This window comes from Herpailurus yagouaroundi, unplaced genomic scaffold (genome assembly GCF_014898765.1).
Source record: "Herpailurus yagouaroundi ecotype Mexico unplaced genomic scaffold, PumYag 246, whole genome shotgun sequence".
Classification (NCBI taxonomy): Eukaryota; Metazoa; Chordata; class Mammalia; order Carnivora; family Felidae; genus Herpailurus; species Herpailurus yagouaroundi.
Genome location: NW_024412463.1, coordinates 12,675,220 through 12,697,377, shown reverse-complemented (window position 1 = coordinate 12,697,377; position 22,158 = coordinate 12,675,220). Strand labels below are relative to the sequence as shown.

Below are 22,158 nucleotides of genomic sequence, written 5' to 3'. Positions count from 1 at the left end.
ACCCCGCCCCGCGCCGCGCCCCGCGCCCCGCGCCGGCGCCGCGCTCCTGTCTCCTCCTTCTCCAGAAAAAGTCGCCATTTTGGTTCACTGCCTTCGCCCCCCCTCCCCCCCTGCACCCGCGATCGGCCCTTTCGGGGCCAGGCCGGGGCCCCGCACCCCGGCTGCAGGTGACAGGTGTGTGGCAGGCCAGTCGCCAGGTGTACGTTTCCTGGCCGGGTTCATCCGCGCGCCCGGCCTGTGCCGAGGTCCCCCCGCCAGCGTTGCTTGTGGCGCCCCCTCCCCCCTGCGAGGGTCCCACCTTTGCCACCCTGCTGGGTCCTCTGACAGGGTGGAATCTCTTTTCCTCCTGTTGTTCTAGTCACAGGTCGTGGATGGAAGGAGGGTGTCTGCCCCCTAGGCCAGCCCTGGCCCCAGGCCCCCCAACTCTGAGTTCTCCGCCCAAGCCGGAGAGATTGCAAAGTGGGTTCTTGGTAGGCACCAACATCCCAGGCTGGTGGAATCATCATGGCGTTGGGATGACTGATGCTGGCATGTCTCCTTTGGAAGTTTTGGTGTGAAGACTTCAGAGAAGTTTGTTTAGGCCCGTGTAGACCCGAACCTCCCCCTGGGCTCAGGATATGGGCACCCCCTTGGTAATGAGCAGTGATTGTCCTTACCAGAGACCTCAGTCTCTGGATCCCCTCTAGGCCCTGCAGTCCCTCCCCGCTTCCTCTGATGTAAGTTCGTTAGGAACTGCCAGAGGAGGGGCTGCCTGCCCACACGACACCCCCCCCCCCTTCCTGTGGCCTTAGGTGTCCCTGTAGGAGGATCCTGTAGGGCTGAGCTCAAGAGTCCCTCCCCAGAGCTCTCAGGGTCTGGAGTCCCCCAGCAGAACAGGCCCAGGATGTCCAGCCTCAGGCAGCGGGGTAATCCCTGTGGCCGATGGCCTGGCAGTTTCTGGAGTGGCACTGGTGGACCTGTAGGTGGGGGACAGATAGGCTTTTGAGGGTGGAGGTGGAGAGGAGGTCAGCCAGGTGGAGGGTGGCTGAGGGATTCCTGCTGGAGACAAGGCTGAGAAGAAAGTCAGGTAGAATGGTTCAGCTGGCATGGGGACTAGAAACAGGTGCTCCTGGGATCCTCAGTCCTTGATCTGCACCCCCCCCCCCCCAGGGGAATTTATTCAGTTGAGTAGGCTAGGGGCCTGCAGTGCCCATCTTGGCCATCTTCCATCTGTGTCCTGGAGAGAAGGGTCCAGGGGTGCATGTCCAGGTAGGGTGGCATTGCCTTCGGTCTGAGTGGGGCCGTGGAGTAAGGTGTCCCAAGGTGCTGGGCCAGAGCAGCTTGTGAGCTAGCAGCCATATTAGTGTCGTAATTGGCCCCTGGGAGGGATGCTGTCGGTCTCTTTCTTCCTGAATGCTCCACCTCTTCAGGGGCTGCCCGCAACTCAGTACCAGGTATGATTCATGGCACGTTTTAGGACTGTGTGTCTGGGGACAAAGGAAGTCTATGAGAGCCGATGAGGGTTTCGGGACAGTTAGGTGCTTCCAAGATGATTGTGTCTCCTGGATAATCTGGGGAGACCTCAGCTGGGCAGCCCCTCCCCTAAACCAGAAGCCTCCATCACCTACCATACATACACAGGTGGGCAGGCTCTCCTCCCCTGAGCCGGAGAGGGGCCTGTCTGGGGGCAGGGTTTAAGAGTAGTCCATTCAAATCCTGAGTCGGGCCTGGTGAGCCTCACAGGTTTGTCTACTTGCTCTGCAGAAATGACCGATCCCTTCTGTGTTGGAGGAGGCCGCCGGCTCCCAGGATCCACCAAGAGTGGACCTGGGAAGGATGGAGGCCGGAACGAAGTCCGACTTCCTGTGCTGCATGACCCTCCAAAATTGGGTAAGAGGGATCAGGCCAAGGTCAACTCCAGGTGACCACAGGCAGCTGCTACTGGTTGTGGGACTCCTTTTCAGCTCCCAGCTCCCCCAGTAGTCTAGTTCCTGGGTGCTCAGCTGGGCCGCCTGGGCCCCTGGATTCTTGTCCTGGGCTGACAACAGTCACAGTCTCCCACTCCCCATGCTTCGCTGTGGGGGGAGTGGGGCTCCCTCCAGGCCTGAGCAGCCCTCTGGGTGGCAGGTGAGGCTGTGGGGAATGCAGCTTCCAAGCCTTGGCATATCATGTGTTGCAGGGATGCCGGTGGTCCGGGGCGGGCAGACGGTGCCCAGCCAGGGCCCACTCTGCTTTGACCCAGGGAGTCCAGCCAGTGACAGGACGGAAGGGAAGAAAAAGGGGCGTCCAAAAGCCGAGAACCAGGCCCTCCGAGACATTCCTGTGAGCTCCCTGAAGGCAGGGGTGGGACTCATGCTGGGGTCTGCTTGTCAAGGCCACCACCCTGCCTTTGCTTGCTTTTCACACACCAGCCCCAAGCCCTCAGCTTGCGTCAGAGGTCGCTCTGTGCTTTCTGGCTTCATGGTGCGGCCTGGGACCCAGTGGGTCACATTTGTGGGGTTCCTAGGACAGGTCAAGTACACCATCGCTGCTTGGGGTGGCCTGAATCTCGCTGCACTTCTGAGGTTGAAGGGCTCCTGGAGCCTGTCTGCCCTGCAGGCCTGGGGAGGAGACGGAGGCTGGGCATGGCTTGGGTTGGCAGAGACTTGGCTGGCTGAGGGGTCAGCAGCCTCACCTTTTCCATGTCCAGCTCTCCCTGATGAACCAGTGGAAAGATGAATTCAAGGCGCACTCAAGGGTGAAGTGTCCAAACTCAGGGTGCTGGCTGGAGTTCCCCAGCATCTACGGGCTCAAGTACCATTACCAGCGGTGCCAAGGGGTAAGGGGCTGTGGGGCAGGGAAATAGAGGCCTGGGGCCCGCCCTGCCCCACCTGTCTGCTCAGGGCGTGTCTGGGCAGAGGCCTGGGCTGCCATCCCATGCCTGCCCTCTCCACCCAGGGTGCCATCTCAGAAAGGCTGACCTTTCCCTGCCCCTTCTGTGAGGCTGCGTTCACTTCCAAGACCCAGCTGGAGAAGCACCGGATTTGGAACCACATGGACCGACCCCTGCCTGCCCCTAAGCCTGGGCCGGTCAGCCGGCCGGTCACTATCAGCCGGCCCGTTGGGGTCAGCAAGCCCATTGGAGTGAGCAAACCTGTCACCGTTGGCAAACCCGTGGGTGTCAGCAAACCCATCGGCATCAGCAAGCCAGTGACGGTCAGCAGGCCTGTGCCAGTCACCAAGCCAGTGACAGTCAGCAGACCTGTGCCGGTCACCAAGGCTATCACGGTCAGCAGGCCTGTGCCGGTCACCAAACCCATACCGGTCACCAAGTCCGTGCCGGTCACCAAACCCGTGCCGGTCACCAAGGCAGTGAGTCTCAACAAGCCAGTGCCAGTCACCAAGTCTGTGCCGGTGACCAAACCAGTGACCATCAACAAACCGGTGCCGATGACAAAACTTGTGACAGTTACGAAACCCATGCCAGTCACGAAGCCGGTGACGGTCAGCAGGCCCATTGTGGTCAGTAAGCCAGTGACGGTCAGCAGGCCCATTGCCATCAGCAGACACACACCACCTTGCAAAATGGTGCTGCTGACCAAGTCCGAGAACAAAACTCCTCGAGCCACAGGGAGGAGCAGTGGTAAGAAAAGGTACGGGGGCTCCTTCCAGGTTGGAGGTGGTAACAGGGTCAGAAGTGGGCCCTCCTGCCCCTCACCTGCCTGCTCCCTGCAGGGCTGCGGACAGCCTGGATGCATGCCCCATCCTGCCAAAGCAGGCGAGGCCGGAGAATGGGGATTATGGCCCATCCACCACGGGCCACACCTCGGCCTTCCAGCTGAGCACAGACCCCGGCAGCAGCCCCCTTTCTCTGGGCAGCAGGCCCTTGGGGAGCAAGGAGGCACCGAGGGCCACAGGCCCTGTGTCCCCACCTGAGGAGGGAGCGGAGCGCACAAAGCACAGTAAGACGAGAGGGGGGAGGCAGTGGCTGGGGTGGGGGTAGCGGTCTGTTGGCCCAGGCCTCCCGACGGTTATTTGACCAGAAACCTTGGGCCCTGTTTTCTCTCCCCCGAGTCAGGAAGGAAACAGAAGACACCCAAGAAGTTTACAGGGGAGCAGCCGTCCATCTCAGGGACCTTCGGACTCAAAGGTGAGGCCCTAGCCAGTACAGCATCTGGGGCTCGACACATGCACAAGTATGCCTGCACCCTTGGCTCACACCTGCCCCGTCCTGTATGTGCACACAGGCCTGGCCAAGGCAGAGGACAAATCCCGCCTGCACCGTGCCAAGAAGCAGGAGGGGCCGGGCCCCGAGGATGTGCGCAAGAAGGTGCTGGCTCCTGCTAGCACGGTCAGCAAGGACGTGCCGGCCCCCACGGCCCACCCAGCTCCAGGTGGGGGGGCTGCCATGTGCAGGGCCCAGGACAGATCTCAACTCTGGGGCAGATCCTGGACCACAGGGACTGGGGGCTGAGTGTGGACCGTGGGTCCTGTGCTTGGCATCCAGGGCGTCCGGGAGCCCCCACCAGCCCCTGAGGCCCTGGCCCTGCCCTACAGGTGGCCCTGAGGAGCAGTGGCAGCGGGCCATCCATGAACGGGGGGAGGCTGTCTGCCCCACCTGCAACGTGGTCACCCGAAAGACCCTCGTGGGGCTTAAGAAGCACATGGAGGTGTGTCAGAAGGTAAGGCTGCCCGGGGTCCCAGGCGGGGAAGTGCCCAGACTCAGCTTCTCACGACAGGGGCATGTCTGCAGCTGCAGGATGCTCTCAAGTGCCAGCACTGCCGGAAACAGTTCAAGTCCAAGGCCGGCCTCAACTACCACACCATGGCGGAGCACAGTGCCAAGGTATGCCCTGACCCACCAGCCGCTAGCCTCCTAGTCCATCTCACCCCACCCCACCCTGCCTGATCTGCCCACTGAGCTCTCATCCCTACGTGGCAGCAGAACTTAGTGGTTCCCATGCCTGACCTTGGACACCTGTGGCCCTGACCCCTGGGCTGGGGCAGGGGCCCTGTGGTGGTGGGGATATTAAGGCTGGGCCTGCCCCCCAGCCCTCTGACGCCGAGGCCTCGGAGGGGAGTGAGCAGGAGGAGCGGGAGCGGCTGCGCAAGGTGCTGAAGCAGATGGGGAGGCTGCGCTGCCCCCAGGAGGTCAGTGGGATGGGGGGGTGGCGGGGCGCACTGCGCGGGGCGCTGGGTGTGGGATGGGACACAGCCCCTTGCTGGCCACTTACCCGACTCTGACCCCAGGGCTGCGGGGCCGCCTTCTCCAGCCTCATGGGCTACCAGTACCACCAGCGACGCTGCGGCAAGCCTCCCTGTGAAGTGGACAGCCCCTCCTTTCCCTGCACCCACTGTGGAAAGACCTACCGCTCCAAGGCCGGACACGATTACCACATGCGCTCGGAGCACACAGCCCCAGTGAGCAGCCTGTGGCCTGGGTCCTCTTGCCCCTGGGGTACCAAGCATGTGTGTCGCGTGCCATCTGCTGTGTGTGCTCCCCCTTCCCTTTCTGGGGGCTACGTGCACGGGGCCGAGCGAGCCTGGGACCCCCGAGTGCCCGTGTTCGCTGCCTGGGGCACGTACCTCTGTCTCTCTGCACCCCGTGCCACTTGGTCCCTGTTGCTCACCCTGTCTTCCTGCTCTGCAGCCGCCTGAGGAGCCTGAGGACAAGCCCCCCGAAACTGAGGACCTCTTGGGTGTGGAGCGGACCCCCAGCGGCCGCATCCGCCGCACGTCAGCCCAGGTTGCCGTGTTCCACCTGCAAGAGATTGCAGAGGACGAACTGGCTCGAGACTGGACCAAGCGGCGGGTGAAGGATGACTTAGTACCTGAGACTGCCCGGGTGAGCTCCCGTCCCCGAACAGGGTGTGACCTAGCTTGGGGTCCCCTGCAGCGGCCCCGCCCCTGCGACTTGGCCCGTTTGCTGGCCTTCCAGGTTCACATCTGCCATCTGTGGGGGGCACAGTCAGGTCCTTGGAGCAGGTGGGGTCGGCTCTGGCCTGGCATTCAGTAGCCTCCCATTAACACAGGCCCCCTGGGCTCACCCTGGTGCTCACCTGCTTTTACAGCTCAACTATACTCGGCCAGGCCTCCCCACACTTAACCCCCAGTTGTTGGAGGCGTGGAAGAATGAAGTCAAGGAGAAAGGCCACGTCAACTGCCCCAATGACGTGAGTTGAGGCAGGCTGGTGGGTGGGTGTGGGGACCCTGGGGCTGAGGAGTAAAGAGCCCAGGTGTGGCCCTGGGTAAGAGGTCTCCAAGTGATCAGCCAACCTGTGATCCCTGCAGGGTCCTTAGATGGAGCCCCATAATCTCAGCTTTAGAGGTCTAGCCTGCCCATATCCCAGGACCCCTGGGGTCAAGCCCCCCACTTACCCCAGAGGCCCCATAATCCCTCAGCCAGGGGTACGCGTGTGTCTGTGTGGGGACATCTGCTGGGAGGCCCTCCCCCACCGTTGTCTCCTGTCCCCAGTGCTGTGAAGCCATCTACTCCAGTGTGTCCGGCCTTAAGGCCCATCTCGCCAGCTGCAGCAAGGTCAGTCCCCTGGCCCTTTCCCGTGGTGGGGTAGGTGCTCTGCACTCCCAGCCAACCCTTAGGGGCTCCGGCATGTTGGGTGTGTGACCCCACCCCGGTGGGGCAGGGACCGGCCAGTGCCCGATGGCCAGCCCAGCCCAGGACACTTCAGCATTCTCCAACCCTATCCATGAGTCCATTGGCCCAAGTTGTTCTGCCCACAGGGGCTTCTTGTCTGTGTGGGTGTAAGCGGGCACAGTGGACCTGGGCTTGGGGTGAGGGGCCTTAGGCCAAGGCTGCAGCCCTTCCCCAAGGCACGTTCCTCTTCCCATCCTCTCCTTATCCCTTACCTCCCCTGCAGCGGGGGCAGCTCAGAGGTCCTGCCACACAGAAGCCTTGATGGGTCCCTAAGCTCACCCATTGAGCACCCAACAAGATGAGCTGTAGTTGCTGCCCCGACCCTATAGCCACACAGGTGCGGGAAGAGGGCCGGGGTTCCCTGCTTAGATCTGGTGCTTCTGGTATTCCAAGGGGTGGGGTGGGGTCAATATCTGGGGGCTGGCCTGCCTGATGCCTTGCAGGGAGACCACCTGGTGGGAAAGTACTGCTGTCTGCTGTGTCCAAAGGAGTTCAGCTCTGAGAGTGGCGTCAAGTATCACATCCTGAAGACCCATGCAGAGGTGGGATGGGCTGAGACACCTGCTGAGCCTGCAGCAGATGGGCTGGCCCCAGGCAGGGGATTGGGCCAGGGCGGGAATGGTGGGGTAATAGCTTGTGTGGCCTTTGAGCAAGCAGCCAAGGTTGAGAAATCTGGTGGTTTCAAAAAAAACAAAAAAAAAAAAAAAAAACAAGAAAAGGAAAGAAGAAATCTGGTGGGGTTGTTTCAAAGTGGCTTCTGGCTTCCCTGGAGGACGGGAGGAGCTTGGGCACCACTCCCCCACACCCCGAGCAGGAGGCACCGTAGTGCAGCGGCCTGCCTGGCCCCAGTGCCTAGCATCCTCCTGCCTCGGGGTCTACATTGCGGTGTTTTTCTTTCCAGAACTGGTTCCGTACTTCGGCTGACCCACTTCCCAAACACAGGAGCCAGGACTCACTGGCACCCAAGAAGGAAGAGAAGAAGAGTCTGGCAGGTGGGAAGAAGCGAGGCCGAAAGCCCAAGGAGCGGACCCCTGAGGAGCCCGCACCCAAGATGCCCCCACGTCGAGACGACTGGCCCCCAGGAGGCAGAGACAAAGGGGCCCGGGGCTCCACTGGCCGGAAGGTGGGAGCCAGCAAAGCTCCCGAGAAGTGAGCAGAGTGGCTGGCAGGTGGGTGGGGCCTGGTCCCCACACTGGACACCAAGCCCACTCTGTTCAGGGTGGGGGTAGCTAGCTCCAGGACCTCCTGCCCTCCAGTTCTCCACCCCCCACCCCTGCCTATTCATCTGTCCAGCGGAGGCAGCCAGTCCCTCTCTCCTTCCTGACGGCCCTTCCCGTGTGCAGGCTGCACAGGGCACACCTGGGCTGGTTCTCTGGGGGGAGGCCCGTGGCAGCAACGGAAGTGCAATAGCTTGGAGGGACATTTATGGGCCTGGTGGAGTCTGGGGCCCTGGATGGGCAGGAAGAGGGTCTGTGGCTTAGGCCTCAGCGCCACGGGGTAGAGCAAGGCAGGCAGATGGCCTTCACCATGCAAGCTCCCAGCCCCGTCTGCTTTCTCAGGCCCAAGGCTTGGGGGTCCTCGGTGACCCATGGTTCTGGGCTGACGAGGGCAACTGAGCAGCCTCACCTTTCTACCCAACACTGGACCCCAGCACCCCCAGCTACCTCCCAGGACAGACCCTGAGTCTGACTGCTACCATGCTGACCAGACAGCCGCCCTACCGTGGCCTCCCTCGTCCTTCCACATTTGGCTCCTCTGCTTCTGTTCTCTACCTCTCCAGGCCCACCCTCCCCTGCCTGTGTGACTCCTGCTGTGCTCGGGCCCTTGCCCCACTGGCCCCTGTCCGTCACAGTGGGTGGAGGTGGCCCTGTTCGTGGGCTCTCCTGCCATCCTGTCTTCATGGGTGCTCCCTGCCTGGGGCAGGGGGAGGGTTCTGCTCTCACCTGCAGGGCTGCCGGAGCCGGGGGTGGGGGGTGGGGGTGGGGGGGCGGTGAAGGGGTCACATGGAGCATAGCTTTGCCTCCAATCTCCAGCTTTGCTAAGACCACTGCTCTAGGTTAGGGCAGCCCAGTGGGTCAGGGATGGGCCAGTCTGGTCTGGGGCCCACAGGCATGTGGGGCATGGAACTGGGGCCCAGCTCTGAGGAGTAATCCCTGTGGGAATCAGCCTTCTGTCTGCTGGTCTGGGTTGGCCTGTGGCTAAGCTCCCATGGGAGTCTCCTTCCCCCCCCCCCCCCCTTTTTTTTTTACCTGCCCTTTTGTTTCTGGTTGTGTGGTCTTTCTATATGAGAGCTGAAGGCCAGGAGGGGGCTTGGCCAAGGTCACGTTGTGTTGGTGGCAGCTCTGTGCTGGCCCTTTTGGGGCTCAGAGCGTGGCTAGGTCTGCAGATTGACCAGGGTTCAGGCTGGAGTCCAGGGCACCCACAGGAGGTGGCCAAACCGCCTCTGGCCTCCTCCCTGGGCCCCACTTTCCAGCTTCAGCAGTGTAGGGAGGAGGAAGGTACTCGGAGCCACTGGGTTTGGACAGAGGTTATTTCCCACTGGGGGGTAGAGGGTGGGCTGAGGGCTCGGCCTTGCCGATCCTGGACGATGTGAATTTTGATATTTGCCCGTGTGCGTGTATCTCCTGGGTGTAGTGGATGCCAGTCTTGTTGCTGTGACAAGTAACAACCTTTTTTTTATTCTGTTTTTTATACAAAAACAACAATCCGACATTTTGGTGCTAAGGGTTTCCTGGTGCCGACGGTGGATCTAGGGGCTGAGGGGGTGTCTCTCCCCTGCTCAGGGAGGCGGTGCTGACCGGGCGCCTCTCTGCCCCTCAGCTCCCGTCCTCATCTAGTCACAGGAGAGGAGGGGCCCTAAGCCAGGCTTGGCTCTCCTGGCCCTGCAGTAGGGAGACAGATTCCAGGGGGGGTTGGGGGCTGGTCATGCTGCCCGTCTCCAGTTTCCTTCCTTTGGCCAAAAGGCTCTTGGGCAACCCCGGCCTGTGTGCTAGGGAGGGGGTGTAGAGACCTGGACTACCCCCACTCACACACACCTTGATTTGATCAAAGACTGGAGGCATGGACGGATGGATGTGATCCAGCGTCAAACACGAAGGGAGGGCAGCGTGGGCAGAAAGACTTTTCTGTGTTCCTGGGTGTCACTATGGTAATACAGCTGGTGGAGGCAGAGGTGGGATCAGGCAGCCACTGGGCGAGGGGGGGGGGGCAGCCTTGGGCAGGGAGGGGATGCAGGTGCTGGCAGGAGCCCCAGGTGCATTTGTCTTTGTCACCAATGGCTGGAGGAGGTTGGACCTCAACACCTCTGCTGGGGAAGGCCGCCCGCCCCAGCCTCTCAGGTACTTGGCCCTTGGGGAATGGGGGGCTGGTTTTTTGCTGGGGGGTGAGTTTCCAGGTCACCCCCTGAAGTCCACAGTTGGTCCCTGGTTTGGGAACCCTGCCTAGATGTGTGGGAAGAGGTGGGGTCCTGGATAACTTGATGTTTAGCACTTTAACCCCCTTCTTTGTCTTTAAAGTGGGTGTGGGGGGCTGCTACCAAAAGTGACTATTGGGTCGGACCCCTCTCTCCCTTCTTCCCTTCCTGCTTCCCATGTTCTGGTGAGTGGCAGTGGCGAGCTGGTGGGCAGAGCCCTCCTCCAAAGTGGGCAGAGCCCTGGGCGGCTCAGCGGGATCCGCCCACCTCCCACTCTGGTGGGAATCCAGCCAGGTAACCGCCTGGCCTTGATTGACACCTTCAGTGAGAGGGACTGGAGTGGCAGACCCCCAGGGCATGGTGGGCGTGAACCCTGCCCAAGACCCAAGCCCAGGGCACAATGCCAGGTCCCTTTCTGAAGATCTACCTCTGGCCCAGCCCACCCACCCGTGAGAACAGGAACGGCCCGACTGAAGGGGCTGACACTTCACACAAAAATAGGATGCACTTTATTTGCTTGTGCAAAGGCAGTTGAGGGTGTATCCTGGTGTGAGGTGATCAGTGGCCCTCCCAGCGGTAGCCCCCTCCTGTCCCTCTGGTTCAGAAGGGAGAGAATGGGTGCACCCTGACCCACGGGGGGCAGGGCTGTCCCTGTGTGTCCAGTTCGATGGGCCCCAGGTGGCTTACCCTGGAGGCCTGGGGGTCGCGGGCGGGGGCGGGGGGGGGGGGCGGGCGCCGGCCAGTACCTCTGGCCTGGCAGCCACACATCCTGTGCTTTGGGTTTCTTGGTTTGGGTTTTTTAATGCCGGTTCTCCGTACATAAGTGCATTTCGGAAGAGAGGTTCCAGCTATCACTTGTAACCGTATATATACATATATATTCTATCTACAAAGTGTTTATTTGCAAGATGTTTTGACGGTGAGCTCGGGCCCTGCCCGCCTTGTGACCATCTGTCCCCGGTCCTCGTCCCCGCCTCCCGGCCCCATGTGGCGCGGGGGTGGGCCATCAACTGTATGTATTAAATATGACTGTATCAAATAAATGTTTATTGATTTTTTTCCAGGGGCTTTGTGCTGCTGAGTTTGTGGTAAAGCTCGGGGTGGGATCTTTCCCCGCAGACGACGCCCGTCCGCCCGCTCCCAGCGGGTGAGGCCGGACTACGAGTCCCGGCACGCACAGCCGCACGGCCTTGTGGGACTTGTAGTCCGCACGGCGCGCCAGCGAGCGTGCGGCGCAAAGCCCCGAACTACGACTCCCGGCGGCCAGCCCCGGAGACGCGGCCCGCGGAGAGGCCTCAGAGTTCCATGGCGGCGCCCTCAGCCTCTGCTGACGCGCCCCGCTTGCCTCCGCCGCCCGCTGCGGCGGGAGACGGGCCCGACCGGCCGGCGGAGAGGAGCGAGGCCTCGTGCGAGGACCGGTAGGCGCGCCCCGCCGAGCACGGGCTGGGGGCCGCGCACGCCCCTCTCGCGTCCGCCGTGTGAGCCGGAGTCCGCGGTGCGGTGGGGCGTCCGCCTGCGGGCAGGGCGACCTCGACGGGCTGGGTCTGGACACGCGGGGGGGGGCCCGGCCGCGGTGGGAGGTTCCTCCGGGCCTGGCGGGGCCGGCGGCGCTGAGCCCGGAGGTGAGACCGTGTCCGCCCCGCCGCTCCTCGATGGCCGGCGGCACCGGGTTCATGGGCAGGGCCTGCCGGGCGCCCACTCCGAGGTTCTGCGGATAAAGCGGATTCTGCACGTAGCTGGCGTGGACTTTGTTGTCTGTCCCGAGGGGACGGGGAGGGCCCCTGGGCTGGAGCATCTGAGGTGGTCAGTGTGTTCTGGAATCCGCCGGGACTCAGGCTCTGCTCCACCTAAGAGGCCAGGGTTCGTGAGTCTAGGGTAGATCGTGCCTGCTGCCTTCCGCCTGCCCCACCTGTTGTGCCGAGCCGCCAGGCTCTGGGGAGGCTTTGCAAGAGTTGAAGTTGGAAGGGTAGAGCGGGGGCAGGGCCATTTTGTCACCCTGACTGGGGAGATGGAAGAGGCCAAGAGGAAATGGGCTCCTACTGAGCTCCTGGGGCCAGGCCCACCAGGGGGCGGTGGCTGAGCCGCGATCCGGAGCGACCCCCTGCACTTCCGGGTCTAAACTGTCGCTTCAGGAAGGCTCTGCGAGGGCCGCAGGTTGTGGGGGTCCAAGGAAACCACGGTTCCAGCCCGGGCATCTCATCTCGGGACTTGGGTGATCTCTCCAAGGCAGAAATGCTGTGTGCCTGGATTCCTCCAGAATGGTCTGGGTGCCAGGGCAACCTCTTTCTTGGAGGGAGGAGAGGGGCGGGGGGGGGGGGGGGTAAGGGATGAGGCGAGGCTGCCCTGCGATGACAGCTCTCCTTCAGGAGCCGCCAGATCGCAGGAGCCTGTGCAGGCCCTGAGGAGCATTGTGTGTCCTTCCCATCTCACACCTTCCCAGCAAAAAGTGACTATATGCCTGGCACAGGGTGAGTCTTGTAGGACTTGAGTCTGTGACACCTGCTTGTTCCAAAGAATCTTTGAGGTAGCCCAAGATCAGAGAGGATAAAGCTAGGTAGGCCCTTGAGAAAAGCACTCCCTGAGGACACAGATAGGTGGCAGCTGCAGTCAGGGCCCCATCCTGCGTGCAGAATCATGTAGTGGGCTTGGGTGCCCCCCCATGATGTCCAGGGAAGCATAGGTCGTCGGAAGAGAGCCAGGACCTGGGAGCCGTAAGTGGAGACTCCAGCACGCTTTCTCCAGAGGCCCATGGGGTCTACGCTGGAACTGCCTCTGGACTTCACGGTTGTCCCTTGATGCTGGCTGGTGTCCTGAGGGCTGTTCCTCTGTGCTGCCCCCACAGTCCCTGCACACCCCCCAAGGGCCCCGGAGCTGGGTCTGGTTGGCATTTTAGGTGTATGTGCCAGTGCCCCTGAGCTAAGGCTCTCCCTGACCACCCTTCCAGCTTCTTCCACATCCTTGCGGACGCATTGGTATGGTTTGTCCACTTTGCCCTTGTGTTTTGTCTGCTTGCCCCTCTAGAGGGTTAGCTCCGTGAGGACAGAGACTCCAACTCCCTTAGCACTGGACATGCTGATGGGTAAATGAGAATGGTGGTGATAACAGTGAACCCCTGGGGCTGTCTCCTGGTGCGGTCCTGGTGGAGGTGGGTTTGCAGCTATGGGAATGGAGGGAGGCTGGCTGGACCCGCCCAGAGCAGCAGGAACAAGGGACTTCTGCAGGGAGGTTTCCAGGGTAATGGGGTAGGGGCTGTGCAAGTCTCTGGAGCCTGTTTTTGGCTCCTTTAAGGCTGCAGCCCCCCAGTGTTCCACCTGCCCTGAGAATACTCCCCTGACACCTCTGTCTCTGAGCAGTCTGGGGTCCACGGGGCCTGGCTCCTCCCTCCTCCATCCAGCCTCATTTGACTCATCCAGCAAACTTCCTAAACCTGGACAGAGTGTCAGGCACCAGTGAAGGCCCTGGTGCTGCATGCCCCAACTCTGCAGCCCTGTCCAGGACAGCTCCAGCCTCCCAAGTGTGGGCCAGCCCTGCCCGCTTGTCCAGGCCAGGGAGCAGGAGGGGGAAGCGCTTGTGGGCAAAGTTGGACAGTTCAGTTCTGCCTCCAAGTGCCTCTGGACAGGGAGGCAGACACACCCTTGTTACCTGGGCGGCCAGGAGCGGCCCCTCTTCAGGTGCGTGAGCCCCATCTGGAATCTTCTCTTCCCTGAGCCTCCGTGTTGTTAGAAGCCAGGAGAAAAGCTGGAAAGGAGGCTGAGGACCTAGGGATGCAGACCGCTTCACACACTGCAATAAAGGTCTTTTGGCTGACCCACCCCTGCTGAGGCTGGGGCTGAACCCATTCTTTCTGCTGCTGCCAGGCTAGAGAATGACTGTTTCCCCTGGCTGAACACGCAGCACTGGGTGGCCTTGGGGGATGAACTGGAGCCTACCCCTGGAGGGGGTGGGGCAGGTGGATAGAGTTTCAGGTTTGTTTATGCCTCTAGAAGGCACCTTGGGGCCAAGAGTGTGACGCTCAGCGCAGCATTGACATTCAGCAAGACTTGGCCAGGAGAGACCTCAGATTTCCCTGTTCTGTAGGGGTGTAGGAGAGGATTGGTTTTACAGTCCCAAGCAGGCCTGGGGTCTGGAGTTTTTTCCATGGTGTTCTAGGAGGGGTGCACTGTGGTCCTCGGCAAGCACTGGGCCAGCAGTGCACCAGCCGGTGCACAGGCCAGGGCAGGCCTGAGGTCTGCCAGGGCCACAGGACACTGTTCTTTTCAGCAGGGTCAGTGCTATTAATATCAGGAAAGTGCACAGCCCCCAGCCGGGTGATCCTCTTAATGCCCGTGGCCTCAGCCTCTGAGGCCGGCAGTGAGTGCTGTTCCTTCCACACGGGAGGCTCTTCGGACCCAACCCCAGCTCCTCACCTGCAGCACTTCCTGCCCACACATGGAGGGACAGTTCAGGTGTCTCCTGAGCTGTCCAAGGGGGCCACTGTGGGTCTAAGTGGCCCTGTGGAGATGCTCCTGCACACACCTGGGATCACCCTGCTGTCCACTGTCCCCTGTGTCCCAGCCATGAGCAGCCCCCCAGCTTACCCTGGCATCAGAATCTCGGGATGCTGGGCCCTCGGAGCGGAAGGCAGGTGAGTGGCAGGCCTGTTGTCCCCCGCGGCTGTAGTGAGGCAACTGCCTCTGCAGTGTCTTGGCCGCTGGCAGCCCCATGTAGCGTGTGTCCGATCGACGTAGGGAAACAGGCCGGGTAGGTGCTCGTGAGGGGCCAGGCAGGGCTGGCCGCCAGCAGGGTCTGGTTTTGCTTGGGGCTGTCTGTTACAGGTGAGTCTCTGTTGTGGCTCATAATCCTTTGGTTTGAGATTAGCTTTTGTCACTGTAGCCAGAAGCACCCCGACCATCTGTTGACTGAGAAATGAGATCTTTTGTGCGATGTTCCCATTTCCAAGGTCGTGTCGCCGAGAAAATGGGGTGCGGCTTGCTCTGAGGTCACAGCGCGGCTTTGTCCCTGATTCCCAGAGAGAGACGGGGCTTTGGAGAAGGCAGTGCAGCTGGAGTTGGCTGCAGACCCAGCCTGATGCCTTTCCGGCCCATCACACGCCCTAGATGGGGCGGCGCCCTAGACGGGGCGGGTTTCTGGCAAAGCTCTCTCTGCCCTACTTTCAGCTCTTCCTGGCGCACGGGTACTCTTCCCTGGAATGGTCCCAGGCTGTTGGCAGCATGAGCCTCAGAAGTTGTCAGTGGTGGTGGCCGTCATTACCTCAGTAGTACAATGAACACTCACAAATAGGGACTCTGAGTTTCCTGCTGGAGAGGCCAGGCCACTGCGCCGGGGTGAGAAGCAGGGGACGGGAGCGATGCCAGCCCCAGGCCTATGCTGCCCTGCGGCGGTCCTGCGTGGGCATGCTCAGCACGAGCGCACAAGAGCGCGTTCTTTGAGATGGGGAGGACTTCCTCCATTGCAAGTCAGGTTTTCCACATTGGAGTGTGCTCGCAGAAGGCACGGGGCTGGACTTTGTTCTCTGCCCACCGTCACCCCCAGGGCCACCGCAGGGCTGGCTCCACTCTCCCGAATGGGCCATCTGTCATCTCCAGAGCGAGCGGCGGGCCGCCTGCTTGGGAGGGCAACACATTGGTGAGCCGTGGGGGCTGTGTGCTCAGTGTGGTTAGACGAATACGTCCGGTGTTAGATCACACAGCACTGCCCTCTGCCCTGGTCCTGGAGATACTGCTGCTTGGTGCATGCTTTCCCCACCCCCGCACCGTGTCCCTCTCTGGTTTGACTGAATGGGCGTGTGGGCGGCACTGCTGGGGTGGCTCCATGCTGGGCAGAAGCCCCCACATGCTTGCTGTTGGGTGACAGTGCCTAGGGCTGTCCTCGCTCCAGATCGCTGTCTCCAGAGCCACAGAGGTGACACTGAGCACACAGACAGGCTAATCACCTCCAACGCTGGCTCCTTGTGCTGTCCTGGCAAAGAGCAGCGGCAGTCCTGTGCTGTCTGTCCCCCAGGATGCGGCCACGTGTTTCCTGTCATGTGGTGGGTGGTTTCTTGCTGCTGAAGTTGTCCTCTCAACACACCAGTAGGCTCCCGAGCGCTACCTGTCATGCCTTTGGCTTCAGCTAATTTCCTCCCACGCCCAACACATGTGCACCCCACCTTCCCGGCTCTTGCAGGCTGTTCCAGAGGCAGGAAGGCACTGTCACGGCCCTGGGTGAGCTGGCAGCACCCTTGCCGGGGCATGGGTCTGCGGCCCAGTTCCAGGCACCCTGCGGCCCGGCACTGCTGGTTGTAGGAGTGGCAGCAGACTTCACAGACTGTAGTCCTCTCTGTGCGCCCCGTTTTGTTCACGCACCCTCAAATGAAGGTGTGTGCAGGCAGGCGGTTTTATGTAAATACATAAATGAGTTCGTGTCTCATGGCACTGGACTTTCTCACCCAGCCATACTTCCAGGACGCCTTCCCTGTCTCTGTTCATCCCCGGCTCTCCTGCTAGTACTGTGAGCAGCACTCATCACCAGGGTCCTGGACCAGGGGTAGACAGCAGTGCTGCAGAAAGCGTTCTGCAGGGACCGACTTGCCCAGCGCGTCCACATGGTTCCCTGCCCTGTCTTCCCACCCGCCAGGGGCTCTGCCCGGATAGTCAGTAGTTGTGCTGGGCCTGCCTTGAAGCCTGCCTTGAAGCCTCGGGAGCAGGTCAGCAAGGTGATGCTTTGGCCAGCCCAGTCTCTCTCTCATGCGGTGGCCAGAAATGCCTTCTCCCTGGGCTTGTCCTGGCCTTGCAACCATCTTTACACCAGGCTTTTGTGTCCAAGCCTCTCAGCACAGACTCTGAGCAGGCATCAGGCAGACACTGCCTCCCAGCTGGGCCACTCAGCCAAATTGAATGTCCCCGGAGCTGCCGCTCTTGGGATTTGAGGCCTTGGGCCAGCAGCCACACCGTGCCCTTCTGAAATGACAGACATCAGCGTGTCCCTTCGGCACTAGGGGGACAGCATGGGCAGGACAGAACACAGATGCCGTCCGTGCCTTCCCTGGATTGAGTTTTCCAGCTCGTAGCCCCTGGGGGCCGCTGCCTTCTGCCCGGAGTTTGCAGCGTGCTGGAGGGCAAGAAGCAAGGGCCTCCCTGTAGGCCTCCCAGTGCAGGGCCTTCCTCCTGCACCCATCCACTCTGCCGCCCCGCCCAGCTTTCCCGTCAGCAGCTTCTGTCTCCGGAGCCCCTCTCCCTGTGTACCCGACGGGGTGGCAGGGATCAGATCATATAAAACAAGAGGACTGCCCAGAGAGTGTCCTGGGAGGAAACATAGTCCTCCACAGGGTCTTGACTGCCATTGGTGTGCCCCTCTCAGCTCCTGAAAGGACAGGGGCCCTATGGAGCCCGCTGGTGCCCAGCCTACGAGGAAAGAGGAGCCAGGCCCAAGATGGCAGTCCTCGTTGCCCTGTGTTTGCTGTCCCTCTGAACTTGTGTGGGCGGTGGCGGTCCGAGGCCCGGAGCCCTGTGGGTGGGCTGCGGGTGGTTTTTTGTGTATGCCCCAATCGAGTGTGCCCCCCCCGCGCCGTGCCCGTGTGCCTGCACGGGGGCTGCGCCCCACGGCGGCCACGCCAGGCCCGACACAGGACGGCAGAGGCGAGCGTGTACTCCTTCTCTGCAGCAGCAATGCGGAGTCCTTGGACAGGCTCCTCCCAGCTGTGGGCACCAGGCGCTCGCCCCGGAAGCGCACCACCAGCCAGTGCAAGTCTGAGCCGCCCCTGCTGCGCACCAGCAAGCGCACCATCTACACAGCCGGGCGGCCGCCCTGGTACAACGAGCATGGCACGCAGTCCAAGGAGGCCTTCGCCATTGGTGAGCAAGGCCTGCGGCGGGAGGGGGAGGTCAGGCAGGACCTGTCATCGAGCACCTGAGCAGCAGCTCCACTGATGTCAGCAGCCTCGTGCCCCTCAGTTGTGTCAGGGAACCCATCTGGGAGGATGGCTGGGCGGCCCTTGCTCAGGGTCACTCTGCCCCTTCCCGCAGGCCTGGGAGGTGGCAGTGCCTCCGGGAAGACAACTGTGGCCAGGATGATCATCGAGGCCCTGGACGTGCCCTGGGTGGTCTTGCTGTCCATGGACTCCTTCTACAAGGTGAGGAGCACTCCCGTACATGCAGGCCATGTCCTCAGAGGGGCCTGGAGCCCCCGCCCCGGCCCCGGTCATGGCGGGGAGGGGTACACAGAGCCCCTGCCTCCTCCCCCTACAGGTGCTCACCACGCAGCAGCAGGAGCAGGCTGCCCGCAACAACTTCAACTTTGACCATCCAGACGCCTTTGACTTTGACCTCATTGTGTCCACCCTCAAGAAGCTGAAGCAGGGCAAGAGTGTCAAGGTTCCCGTGTACGACTTCACCACCCACAGCCGGAAGAAAGACTGGGTAGGCCCGCTGGGCTCGGCCTGTGCCTATCCTCCTGGGAGCACGGTGGGCACAGAGGGTGAACCACTGCACGATTCCTTTGCAGAAAACGCTCTATGGTGCAAACGTCATCATCTTCGAGGGCATCATGGCCTTTGCTGACAAGACACTGCTGGAGGTGAGAGCAGGGCTCCAGGCTGACGGCCGGGGACGCCCACCCCGGCTCAGCTCCCTGCCCCCGCTGTGGTTCTAACCTCAAACCTGCCTCTTCCAAGCAGGCCAAGCCACTGGCTCTGACAGGTGCATGGCCACCTGTCCCATCCTTGTGGTGCAGTCACTGGGTGTTGGGTGAGGAATGGCTACTCTGTGGGGAGCCAGTCAGGACGTTGGGTCAAGCAGACCCGCCACTCCCACAGAGAGACTGGAAATGCCCTTGGTGGGGGAGGCAGCCTGAGGAGGGGCTCCCTTCCAGGTGGGGGTGCAAGCCCTGGGCCAGGGCCTCTACTGTGTTTTCTTTCTCTTCTGACCCTTACTCACCCTCTTCGTGTCTGTGTTTCCTTTGCTGTTCTTTGGGGCTCATGCAGGCACTGAGGCCAGAGTGACCTTGGGGTGGTGGGTGTGGGTTTGCGTGTGTGCATGTGCGTGCTCTTGCCTGGGATGGAGGCGGGCCCTTGTGTCTGTGCCGTCTGCGTGGTGCACCCCTGACCCCTGGGAGGCATGCACAGCCACATCCATCCCGCCAGGCCATGCTGTGCGGGGCTCCCTCTCCTGCCCCTGCTGAGGCCCATCGGGGGAGGCCTGTGCTCACAGCCAGCTGTGCCAGATCCGCTCCTGGTTCCTTGTAGTTCTGAGACCAGCGAGTTTGGGCTGAGGCTCAGGGAACTCCGCTGCCCACCGTACAGCAGTGCCCAGCCCCACATCCGCCCGTTCTAGGCCAGACCTGAACTCACCAAGCCCAAGAACCATGACGGGGGATGTGGTGGGGAGGGAACAAGTCCCCAGTCCCCTGATGTGTGTGAGGGCACGTAGATAGCGGACGACCCACGGTAGGGGTGCCGGCTCCACCTGCCTCGGGAACCAGTACCCATCCGGTGGCCTTTGGCTGAAGCCCTTGGTGGACAGCGCCCCCACGCAACGTGTACACGCCCCCACAGCCACGCACACTGCCAGCCAGAGGTACCAGCCAGACCCTCAAGGTGCCCCAAGGTCGGCACACAGCCCAGAGATCTTTGCAGGAACTGGTCCCAATGTCGCCCACACCGGCCCTGCCGGTGGCACGCCCCGCTCAGCAGCCGGCTCTCCCCATCCAGCTCCTGGACATGAAGATCTTTGTGGACACAGACTCTGACATCCGCCTCGTGCGACGGCTGCGTCGGGACATCAGCGAGCGAGGCCGAGACATCGAGGGCGTCATCAAGCAGTACAACAAGTTCGTCAAACCTGCCTTCGACCAGTACATCCAGCCCACCATGCGTGTGGCAGACATCGTGGTGCCCTGGGGTGAGCCTGCAGACCCACCTGCCCTGGGGATGTGGGCAGAGGAGGCCTTGGTTGCCCGTGTCACCCTCCTGACCTGTCCTGTCCCGTCCCAGGGAGCGGGAACACAGTGGCCATCGACTTGATCGTGCAGCACATGCACAGCCAGCTGGAGGAGGTGAGTCAGCTGGGCCAGGTTCCCAGCTACCTGCAGCCCGCCCAGCCCCACTCCCTGCCTCCCTGCAGCTACCATCCACAGCCACCTGCTCTGCAGCCCCCGTGTATTTACTGTCCCCTGCCACGTTCTGGCCCTCCAGTGTCCCAGGCCTGCTCGGTCAGCCTTGCTGCCCACCAGCCCCCGGCCCTTTGTGCTGGCCGGAGGCAGCTGGGTTCCCTGAGGAAGCGTGGAGTGTACAGGTGCCTTCTGGTGTTTCCGGCCTGAGCTGGGCCTTGAGTGGAAGGGTGCACTCCTGTTCTTCCCAAAGCTTCCAGGGACCGTTGGGTGTCAGTGCTGGGTGCTGTGTCCCAAACACTCCAGGAGGGGTGCCCCAACCTGAAGTTACATGCGCTGGGCTGGCTAAGGGCACTGCCCACCGCTCTGGGCAGGCTCCGTAATGGGGTGCTGGAAACCTGAGGAATGAGGAACAGAGCCCCAGGAGTCCTGGCTCTTACTGCCCAGTCCAGAGGGTGCCCAGGTCACAGGCCGTAACAGCTGGTTCCCTCCCATGGTTGGCAGCTGCCTCGGACGATGCCTTGGTGGGGCTGTGGCAGGTCCGTTCCTGGGTGGGGGTGGCCCAGCTGGCCAGGGTGCACAGTGGCGAGGGGCTGTGCTGTCCGGTGACTGCGAGGTGAGCAGCGCTACCATCACTGACGTGCCACCCCATTCCCTTGTGTCTCCCTGTGTTGCTGCCGCAGCGTGAGCTCAGTGTCAGGTAAGACTCCCTACACCTGTCTGCACAGACGGAGGCATTTCCAACATCCACAGGCAGCTCAGAATTTGGGTTGTCACCTGGGCAGGCGGGAGGGTCCTCTCCTGTCATGCCCACCCTTGGGCAGCCCTGCCCCAGGCACGGAAGGGACAGTGTGGTGGCCCCCACACTGCTTTTGCCTGTCCTTGTTGGCAGGTGAGGAAACTAAGGCACAGAGATGTTAAGGAACTTGCCCAAGGTCACACAGAGCCCTGACTCTGCCCTGGTCAGACCTCTCTGGAGGCCTCTCCCTAGCATGGGGCTGGTTGCATGGGGTCTGACGCCAGAGGGCACAGCTGTGCTGAGCCAGCCCTGTTGGGTGCCCCCCAGGTCAGTGGCTACAGGCCTGCCCCTCAGAAGCTAGAGGGAGGGCCTGGGTTTATACCTCCTTTGCCTGATCTGAGGGTCCGGTCTGGATTCCCACAGATGGTGGTGAGGCCTCGGCCCCCTGGCCCCCTGCCCATCTGGCCCTGGAGAGAGCGAGAGCCAGGAGCTCTGAATGCACCAGGGCCCCAAGGGAGCAGAGGAAGCACCTACCCCACACAGTGCTCAGCATGAATGAATGAATGAATGAATGAATGAATGACCTGCCTTTAGCCCAGGCTTTCTGTGGGATCGGAAAAGCACCAGGAGAGCCCCCGGTTCACAACTGGGAGCCCCAGCCGCTGCGTTGGGAATGCCTCCAGGGCCAGTCACTGGCCCCTCCAGCGTCCTGCCCTCGCTTCAATCACTGCTTGGCTCTCCTCCAGACCAGGGCACCTGCAGGGATTGTCCTGTCAGGTCCTCTGGAAGCCTCTGTTGTGAGAATACAGTTCCTGGGGTTTCAGACTTGAGAAAACACCCAGATGCTGCTGCCGGCTAGTTCCCCTTTTCTGGCCAGCCACGGAAGTGGTGGCTGGTGGCCGCTCGCCTCTGTCAGCCCCAGGAAGTGTTGCTGGTGGGCGGTCGGCGGCGGAGACAGGCAGGCAGGCAGGCAGGCCTCGGGGCGGGGGGCCGTGCCTCGGAGAGCAAAGCCTCCAGGGGTCCCCCAGTCGCCCGCCACCTGCCTCTCTCTCTCTCAGGCCAGCTAGCCGGAGGCTGCAGGGGCTGCCCGCGCTCCCTTGCTAAATGCTCTTTTTCTCTTTGTTCTTTTCCTCTTTGTAAACCCTTGGGTTTCCTGCCCTGTTCCCTCCCCGAACGTACTCTTCACCTGGCGAGCAGAGGAAGCTGCGCTGGGATATGTGAGGACAGAGTGCGCTCTGGTTGTGCTGCTGCTGTGCTGTGCGCTGCTGGGGGAGGGGGGCTGCTGTCCCCGCCCCTGCTCCGCCCTCCCCC

The 22,158-nt window shown here is 61.9% G+C and overlaps 2 protein-coding genes and 1 long non-coding RNA gene across 8 annotated transcripts in view; 2 read left to right on the top strand and 1 right to left on the bottom strand.

The window, feature by feature from the left end:
- Positions 1 to 1,253: 1,253 nt before the first annotated feature.
- On the top strand, positions 1,254 to 11,088 carry ZNF512B (zinc finger protein 512B). The gene is made up of 16 exons (XM_040459955.1): positions 1,254 to 1,869; positions 2,159 to 2,301; positions 2,669 to 2,797; positions 2,917 to 3,611; positions 3,694 to 3,920; positions 4,037 to 4,108; positions 4,206 to 4,352; positions 4,516 to 4,640; positions 4,712 to 4,804; positions 5,011 to 5,109; positions 5,209 to 5,379; positions 5,609 to 5,803; positions 6,030 to 6,131; positions 6,434 to 6,496; positions 7,057 to 7,155; positions 7,515 to 11,088. Exons 1-16 carry the CDS (start codon positions 1,746 to 1,748, stop codon positions 7,764 to 7,766), a joined length of 2,736 nt encoding a protein of 911 aa, XP_040315889.1. The 5' UTR covers positions 1,254 to 1,745; the 3' UTR covers positions 7,767 to 11,088.
- LOC121020068 (uncharacterized) lies at positions 11,052 to 15,180 on the bottom strand. Its single transcript, XR_005785907.1, has 2 exons — positions 14,603 to 15,180; positions 11,052 to 13,783 (listed from the first exon to the last, which is right to left on the bottom strand). It is a non-coding gene; the product is annotated as an uncharacterized LOC121020068 (long non-coding RNA).
- The window catches only part of UCKL1 (uridine-cytidine kinase 1 like 1), a 13,029-nt gene continuing 2,118 nt past the window's right edge, over positions 11,248 to 22,158 (top strand). The window contains exons 1-9 of one of the 6 annotated variants that reach the window (XM_040459958.1): positions 11,248 to 11,443; positions 12,392 to 12,493; positions 17,670 to 17,857; positions 18,029 to 18,135; positions 18,251 to 18,421; positions 18,507 to 18,578; positions 19,711 to 19,900; positions 19,993 to 20,054; positions 22,045 to 22,064. In XM_040459958.1, the coding sequence (XP_040315892.1) occupies positions 11,331 to 11,443; positions 12,392 to 12,493; positions 17,670 to 17,857; positions 18,029 to 18,135; positions 18,251 to 18,421; positions 18,507 to 18,578; positions 19,711 to 19,900; positions 19,993 to 20,054; positions 22,045 to 22,064 (1,025 nt within the window). In that variant the 5' untranslated portion in view covers positions 11,248 to 11,330. Of the gene's footprint in view, positions 11,444 to 11,891; positions 12,287 to 12,391; positions 12,494 to 13,780; positions 14,650 to 17,669; positions 17,858 to 18,028; positions 18,136 to 18,250; positions 18,422 to 18,506; positions 18,579 to 19,710; positions 19,901 to 19,992; positions 20,055 to 20,791; positions 20,809 to 22,044; positions 22,065 to 22,158 lie in introns of those variants that run through there. The other 5 variants (XM_040459959.1, XM_040459960.1, XM_040459961.1 and 2 more) reach the window with 5 other exon arrangements.